Here is an 8,867-nt window from a genome sequence, read left to right on the forward strand (position 1 = left end):
TATATGCTGTCTGAAGGAAGCCGAACAAAGACAAGTGCATATACTCCTGTGTGCTGTGTACCTGTTCACAAGATGTAACAATGAATAACAACCTTGAATCTTGTCATTGAGGATCCGTGCCTGTCTGTTCAGTCTGTCTCGTGGAGGGAGAGAAATAAACAAACAAACAAACCTAGAATTCATCCTTCACCTCTCCCTATGACCTCATCTCAGTACATCAATACTGCTGCATGTTTCTTGCTTTGATCTCTCTCTCTCTCTCTCTCTCTCTCTCGCAGATTGTAGCCCATACTGTAGATGTACGTGTCACAGACACTAAATATGTTTGAGAGCATATATACTCATGCTGGCTGTCTGAATAATTAAAAGAAAAGTCATTAAAACGTTGACAAATGTATTGCTTATAGCTACTTTAATAACATCCATGTTATGAGTCAGACACGTCTTCCCATGCAGCATAGAGAGGATCATTGATACTCTATAGGATGAAAGCTGTGGTAAGTATCCTCCTCCACTCTACCCAGACCCAGTGATCTGAGTGGGTACAAATCCTTCCCTTAGTGTATTATCAAGATCCTCTCCGCTTATGTCATCAATGTCCAAAAATCTCCTTGCCGCGTCCAACACCATCTAATCCTTTCGGATTTTCCATGCATCCCCACCGCACAGTTAATCACCATTGCTCCTCTTTATTCCGGATCACAGAACCGGATATTTGCAGACTCGATCGGAGTCACTTTATATGTTGTCCAGGCGCATAGAAAGATGAACTAAAGTATTCAATAAAAAATCTATAAATGCGTATAGATACGTGATACGCACATGGCGATCGGCAAACAAATGACGTATAGATACTGACCCAGCAGACTTTGGATGGCCAATGTGGCTCAGATCAGGATTCAAAACATGCCCAAATTTGGAGATGAAAATAATGTCATCAATATTTCGTATTCATCCTAGAGAAATAAGTTATTTAAGCTGAGGGCATGCAACTCCCCCTCCGTAAACAATCATCCATTGTCAATCTAAGTAAGAAGTAAGTGCCTATTGTGACTCTGCATTGCGTCTGTTGTTCAAACATGCGATTGCGTGGAACATTAAAGAGGGCACTTGGATTCGGTGTGGTCGCCAGTGTGCTGCTGTTTATCCTCCTACACTGGTGGGTCCCCACAGGCCAGTCCACAGTGGACATCGGGATAAGACAGAGGGCCGCCACGGAGACGCTTCTAAAGACACTTCTGGAGGAGACCTACAAGGAGTCCTATCACATAAAGGACAAGGTGGCAGGTCAATTGTCACAGGATACGTGCAAGTGTCTTGCAGACGAGGGGACCAGTCTACCATTCTCCCACCTACTCTCTCCGCCCGTATTGGCCTACGACCTACAGCGTGCCTATTTAGGCAATCACGAAGACCCAGAGGAGGTTAAAAGTCGCCGATCGCAGGAGTATGAGGATTTCAAAAGGAGAACCTACACTTCAGCAGACTTGCTTGTTGTCGCCGAGGCCAATAGTCCTCTTCAGTACCCCACCCAGGGGGTCGAGGTGCGCCCCCTAAGAACGATCATTGTGCCGGGTTTGGGTCTTAAAGAGAACCCAGGATCGAGACACGCGGTCAAACTGACGGCAGCGCTGGGCGTATTTGACGTGGCTGCCACGGTGGATGGAGTCACTGTCATGGGGGCAGGAGAGAAGGCTATGGAGATATCTAGTCCCATTCTCTCTGGTCTGAACAGGCAACTGCAGTTTGTCACCTACACCAACACCCAGTATCACCCCAGGACAGCCGACACGGTTACATTTGAGACCGACGGACACCGGTCCGTCTTCACCATTAAAGTCAGACATGGCTTGCGCCCAAAGCTTTACAACTCCGGAGCCAGCAGTGGAGAGTACGACATCAGCGCCCTCGTCACCATCGCCACCAAAACCTTCCTGCGCTACGACAAACTGCGGGATCTCATCGACAGCATACGGGCGTATTACCCCACCGTCACCATAGTGGTGGCGGACGACAACGAGCACCCCCAACCCATCGCCGGGCCTCACATCGAGCATTACACCATGCCGTTTGGAAAGGGCTGGTTCGCCGGGAGGAACCTGGCCGTGTCGCAGGTGAGCACTAAGTACGTGCTCTGGGTGGACGACGACTTCCTCTTCACTGCGAGCACCAAGCTGGAGAAGATGCTGGACGTCCTGGAGAACACCACCCTGGACCTGGTGGCCGGCGCGGTCAGAGAGGTGTCGGGTTACACTGCCACGTATCGTCACACCATCTCGGTGGACGAGGGCGGAGAGGAAGGCGACTGTCTACACATCGGGAAAGGCTACCATCACGCCATCGACGGCTTCCCAAACTGCGTGGTGGCCGACGCGGTCATCAACTTCTTCATGGCGAGGACGGACAAGGTGCGGGAGGTGGGGTTTGACCCCAGCCTGGCGCGGACAGGGCATCTGGAGTTCTTTGTCGACGGACTGGGCTCCCTACACGTCGGCTCCTGCGATGACGTCGTCGTGGGACACGCGTCGAAGATCCGACTTCCCTGGACCAAAATGACACGCGATGACAAGGCTTATGGGAAGTTCCGCTACGCTGCGTCTGACGGCAGAGCCGGTGACGAACTGTTCTACTTCAAGAACAGATTCAAGTGTAGGAACTAACTACAACCAGCCTTTTTCCCTTATGTACCCTTTTAATTGATGTGCCGTTTACAAATTAAACAACCCACGCTCCAGAGTGGGCATTTCTAATGTTGATTTAATTAAAAGGAATTAATGTTATGTTTACTTCTTAGGCCTATGCTATGACATTGCTAACCGCTCCAACGTGTGTCTTTGTGTTTATGTCTGACCTCCCGTGACGTCATATGTTTAGATTTTTATTATTATTAGGGATCAAGTCCGAAGGGGCGAAGATTGTTTTCGCCCGGTTTTGTGCTGTTGTTTTCCACGAACTTCGGCAATATGGCAGAGGGTCGTGAGAATCGTGCAAAACCTGAAGCATTTGTCAACCTCTGACCTTTAGATCTCCCAATGAATGAATTATATGAACTGCTCCATCCACTTTTTTTACGTCCAAAAAGCCGCCTCAAAGATTTCTGTAGCCTGGTTAACCACTCCCCCTTGAAATGGAGTGCATTTAAAAGGACTATTTATTTATGTGTCATTTTATTTCTGCCTCTTGGCCAGTGGGAACTGTAATTGCTAATACAGCCAGAGTAATATGTGTATCCTCCAGAATAGCTAATACAATAAGAATCTACAAAGTGCTACATTATTTTAGGAATCTACAGTGAATAAATATATGAGCCTAACCTAGAGGCTAGTACCTGTCCGAACATGTTTACGTATAAGAGGTGATCCTTTTGAAACGCCTCAAGGGAACTTTCAAGGCCAATTTTGTCTAGTAAAACACGTCTAAACATCTATTTTTAGACGTTTTTGGATTTAAGTGTTTGGTTTGCTGGCTAGCCTGGTTAGCTGATGGCAGCATCATGACTCAATCTACATTTCAGTAGAAGCACTGCCCCCTTCTGGCCGTTTTAAAAGGCCATACACTGAAGACCTGAACAGAGACCAATGTAAAGACAGCAGGGAGAACATCTCAATCCATCCAATCCAGTGGATATGGCCGAATTTAGGACGAGTGTTAACAAAAATGGCGATAACTTATTTTCCGCGATATTTCCGGCAGAGCAGACGGCTACATTCTGTGGACCCTAATGACCAAGTGAATAGAAAAAACACAAATTAAAAGCATGTCATGACATGACAGGTCCCTCTCAAATAAAAGCAGGCCCCCAAGCTAGTATGTTCTGAAACATTTTATCAACACAAATCTTGTAGGCTATGGTGCCACTCCTGGCACAAAATATATTTTGATGGGGGCCGTCAAATGCATATTAATTTAATATGGTGGTCCTTGATTTGAGAAAAGTTTGAGCTAAAGCTAAAAGTTTCATTCATTTAAAAAGTTACAGATTACAGCTTTAATGACTGAACTGGATCAGAAATAAATACATTTAATTAATGACATTTTGTAGTCGATTGTTTTTTTTATAACTAAAACATTCCCATGAAAATCAAAAAAGTTAGATTTAATTTGAATTGTTTAATTTGAAAAGTGAACAGCTCATTTGTACAGTGGGTCAGCCTTAAAGATCTTTTGTATTATATTAAAAAAGGAAAAAAAAGAAAAAAAAAGAAACAAACTATACATCTTCAAAGTGAAGTAATTTCTTTTCTGCAGCTATTTTCGTGTAACATTGGTAAAACTAGAAAATACCACGGTGAAATACTTAAATTACAATTAAAACATTTTTTGTCATTGTTAGAGGATGTACAATATAAAGTTGATTCATCTATACAGTGGCAGCCAGCAGGGGGGCTCGCATTTACAAAGTACCTTACAATTATGAAAAATAAAAACATATCATTTTTCCTGCCGCAATATTTTAATGACAAAATAATCGTAGACTTTGTGGTTAAATTAATTTCAAAGCTGTGGAAATTCTCAACGTTTCTGTACTCCCACTTAAAAGTAAGTTAAGTAAGGTGCTTCGATACAGATTAATGAACCAAAATTTGTGCTGCAAGAAAAATCATTTAAATAATGACAATACACAGTAAAAATGCACGCAAAAGGGGGTGGCGGGGTGCAAATGGACACTCTGTTGTTGGTTCTGTGCACAGAGCTGAACACTTGATCTAGAACAGGTTACAACTTTTAATTAAAAGGTGCTGCGAGTGATATTCTGTCAAAATAAGTGTTAAACAGCTCTATAGTCTGCTAATAATAATAGTCGTTGTCTTTGTGCCATAACAGGATGTCCCCGTCTCTCCAGCTCTTTAACCCATTCTGACCTGAGATCAGATTCTAAAAACGTCTGTTTGAAAATGACAGTTTTCTGAAAAAGCTATGTTTCTTTGTCGGTCGTTCTTCGGTTTTTCAAAAATAGCAGACCTACAAGCTCGTAGCGCGCCACCGAGATCTGCTATTTTTTAAATAGCTAAAGGGGTTCCCGCTCAGAATGGGTAATAAAAAAAGAAAATACCACGTTCATGTCAGCATACCAATTTCATCGAATCAAGGGAGAGCACACAAACAAGTGAAATGGGAAGTGATGAACAAAAACATGGCCAGACACATTTTGAATTGTAACACCATTCAATTTTATCCCGATTGGATAAAAGTGGTGACCGACCTGAACATGGGTGTTCAGTTTACTATAGAGCTGGAGAGACACGAGGAGAGCTGAACAAACACTCCATTGCAATGATTCAGAATGTCATTCATAACTTTTCTTTTAACGAAAAACATTTTTGTTTTAACATGGAAATATCACGGCAACTGTAAAATGTCGTGTTACAAACCATTTCACATTATGTTATGAAAATATTTGCTCTCATCAGAATTAAGGCCGGCACCAGTGATCGCCCCACACTGACACATGTTTAGATGCGGTACCGATATTTATAATCGCCCATGAACAGTGTGAAACACGGAGTACCAATGTGATCACATTATAAACAATGTGAAATAACAGTAATATGGTCTCATTTCAGAGAAGTTGTGTCCAATATTAACCACGCAAGCCCTATATACACTCCGTTGAACGACAAACGTTGTGAGCTTGTAGATCGGCAATTTATTTTATTCTCTCTTTCGCCATTTCTGATCTAAGTACCACCAATGCTAAACTGAAGAATAACCTCAACCAATTTCTTGTGCATGTTCCGATTCTCGTGTACAAAAATATATTTATATATGGTATATCCTGTTAAAAGAAAGAGAAAAAAATCAAGAAAAGAAAAAGAAAGGCAGGGAAAGCCCTCGTCTGAACGTTGTTTTTGCTGTCCTCTGCGGAATGAGGAAAGAAACATAAACGGAGGACGACGGCGTTTGATCCGTCGACCTCCATCACGTTTATCATCGCCCCGGTGTCATGTACATTCCGTTCTCTCGCGTCGAAACGGGACATTTCCAGAGGAACGCGGTCGTGGAATCGATGCCTCCCACCTCACAGTGTGTTGGCACAGGACAGGACACCCACCTCCAGTATGGCCAAGGTCCAAAAATACAGTGTTTACAACCAACGGAAAAAACCCTCCCAACGTTTTGGCCTAACAGTCTGGAACTCCTTATAGTACAGTACAGCAAGCCCGGAGGGTTTTTCTCTTTTATTTATTTTTACTAGAATCAACAGTGGTGGTTGTAGCCGACATGTTGGGTCCGTTGCAGCGGTTCCACATTCAGTGTTTTCAGCAGTAGTTATTCCCCCCCCCCCCCCCCCCCCCCCTCGGCTAGAGTCAGACAGGCTGCAGGCCATGATGCAGCAGTGGGACTGAAATCTCCAGTCAGTCCCCTGGTTCTTTCTATATATTGAAGAGATATTCCCTCCTCCTCTGCACCCCGTTTCGTCATTAACCGTCACCCCTCCAGTGTTTAAGTGCTGTGAGTTCTGTGTCCACATGGCTACGGTCTGTGAAATCTGGAGGACAAGACCATGAAAAAAACAAAAAGGTGAAAGGTTGTTTAGGAGTCAGGCCTTGGCAGACAGGCTTTGCGTGCCTCAGTGAAGTTAGCACCCCACATGAAAATAAAATTGGTGTCGTTTTGTAGTGCTGGATTCATTCAATTGTATAATTTGTGCTGGTACCATTTTCTATATATTTTAAGTTATGTTTATGAGCTTTGCTGAGCCTTGCACCCCCTAATTGTGCTTTTTGTTTTTTTAATATTTATTTACATTTAAAAGTAGGTATTTAACGAGTGACGTCATTCTCCACCCCACCACCAGGAGGTGCAAGGCTGAGCAAAGCTCATAAAATGATACCAGCAAACAATTTTACATTTTACACAATGTGGTACAAATCCAGCACTAAAGAATGACACCAATTTTATTCATGTTTTTATCTTATGGGGTGCTAACTTCACCCTGCCGAGTTTTTCTCTATCTGTTTTTTCTGTTACTTGTAAGGATTAAAACAAATAAAAATGTAATAAATAAAGCAAAAGTAGCAGATCTACAAGCTCAAGACGGGTCGCTTCACACCACGTTTCGAGATTGCATATCTGCTACATTTGATGCTTTTGAACGATTCTCTAAGCTATGAAATACGTGAACACAACACAGTTCACTTGGTTAGTTGTAAAAGAGCCATTTGACACTGACCTGGTGTAGATCCTGCTCTCCTCGTGAACTTCCATCTCGGAACTCTTGAACTCATTCAGCTCCTTGCGGATGGCAGCCTGAGAGAGGACATTAATGAAGAAAATGTTAGGAAAACAAAACGTTGGCTTGTTTCATTGGTATGACTGGATTCAGAGTGAGTTGATCAAATGAACTCAATGTTCAGTAATTATGAATTCATAATGTGATTCTATACAGTATTAGGGGTGGAAATCTCCAGGGCTACGATTAGATTATAAATCGATTACCGATGCATCTCGATTCCAAGATTATCTCCCTCACTGTGGGACTAGTAAACAAAGTGCTTCCATTATCTTTTATTATATAAACAAACTTTCTTTCTTTAAATAATAACATTTTCATTTGCCAACATACAAAAAAAAAAGAAAGATGGGTTTGATATTTTAGGGGAAACAGTATTTCATATTCTTATGTATGTAAGTACTAAGTACATGGGGAAAGTGACAAATACAGTGATTTTTGTATACTTTATTAGTCAGAAATGTCAACAGCACGTGGTACAGTAAGACATTAATGCTAAAAGGATAACACAAAAACGTCCATTATCTCTAAACAAACATGTAGACATAACAGAAGCAGTTCTTTCTTGACAAAACCTCTTATCAATAAATCCGGCATACCAGAGCCTATAATATTCTCGCTGTCGGGCAGAATCCTCGTACCTCCATATTTTAACATTTAAAATATTTTTTTTTGTAAATGATTGCCCCACTTTATCATCCAAGAGTGTCACACAAAAGTAAGCCAATTTACAAGCTCACAACGTGTTGAATCACAGCACGTTGTGAGCTTGTAGATCGGCTATTTTCAAATTGTTCATTGGGTTTTACATTTACCATAAAAAAGGACATGCAAGGTTTTCACCCGAACCAATACTTTTTGTTTCGTTTCAACATGGTAGTCGAACAGGCTTCGGTGGAGCAGGTAATACCCCGGTGTAGAACTCAGGTAATACCCCGGTGTAGAACTCAGGTAATACCCCGGTGTAGAACTCAGGTAATACCCCGGTGTAGAACTCAGGTAATACCCCGGTGTAGAACTCAGGTAATACCCCGGTGTAGAACTCAGGTAATACCCCGGTGTAGAACTCAGGTAATACCCCGGTGTAGAACTCAGGTAATACCCCGGTGTAGGACTCAGGTAATACCCCGGTGTAGAACTCAGGTAATACCCCGGTGTAGAACTCAGGTAATACCCCGGTGTAGAACTCAGGTAATACCCCGGTGTAGAACTCAGTTAATACCCCGGTGTAGAACTCAGGTAATACCCCGGTGTAGAACTCAGGTAATACCCCGGTGTAGAACTCAGGTAATACCCCGGTGTAGAACTCAGTTAATACCCCGGTGTAGAACTCAGGTAATACCCCGGTGGAGAACTCAGGTAATACCCCGGTGTAGAACTCAACAGAGCCATTATGCTGCATTCATTTGACATTTCTGGGATTCTTCAATCCTCTCATGGTGGACCACAGCACAACACGCTAAGGCAGTGCTTCTCAAACCTTTTTATGTCAATTTATTTTTATTTTTAATAGACAATTTATATATGTTAACACATGTTGGGGACAACCCGTGTGATGCCAATGGGCAGTAGAGGGTAGTAGTGGTAGTAGACCCACAGTTTCAGAATCACTACCCTTACATGTGTTTGTGTG

At 42.8% G+C, this 8,867-nt stretch overlaps 2 protein-coding genes across 5 annotated transcripts in view; one reads left to right on the forward strand and one right to left on the reverse strand.

Annotated features, from left to right (window-relative positions):
* Nucleotides 1-1,079: 1,079 nt before the first annotated feature.
* Nucleotides 1,080-2,660, forward strand: LOC308331734 (beta-1,4 N-acetylgalactosaminyltransferase 1-like; the record flags this gene model as incomplete). Its single annotated transcript, XM_080787225.1, has 1 exon — nucleotides 1,080-2,660. The coding sequence occupies one exon, from the start codon at nucleotides 1,080-1,082 to the stop codon at nucleotides 2,658-2,660; it is 1,581 nt and encodes a 526-aa protein (XP_080643351.1).
* A 1,350-nt stretch (nucleotides 2,661-4,010) lies between these two features.
* phactr4a (phosphatase and actin regulator 4a) overlaps nucleotides 4,011-8,867 on the reverse strand; it is a 56,284-nt gene continuing 51,427 nt past the window's right edge. For 3 of the 4 annotated variants that reach the window (XM_080786902.1, XM_080786901.1, XM_080786903.1), the window contains 2 exons: nucleotides 7,175-7,251; nucleotides 5,045-6,490 (listed from right to left, as the gene is read on the reverse strand). In XM_080786902.1, coding sequence (XP_080643028.1) covers nucleotides 6,475-6,490; nucleotides 7,175-7,251 — 93 coding nt within the window. In that variant the 3' untranslated portion in view covers nucleotides 5,045-6,474. Of the gene's footprint in view, nucleotides 4,963-5,044; nucleotides 6,491-7,174; nucleotides 7,252-8,867 lie in introns of those variants that run through there. The other variant, XR_013965608.1, reaches the window with a different exon arrangement.

Source organism: Protomyctophum bolini, assembly GCF_963924005.1.
Source record: "Protomyctophum bolini genome assembly, chromosome: 17".
In the NCBI taxonomy this organism is placed as follows: Eukaryota; Metazoa; Chordata; class Actinopteri; order Myctophiformes; family Myctophidae; genus Protomyctophum; species Protomyctophum bolini.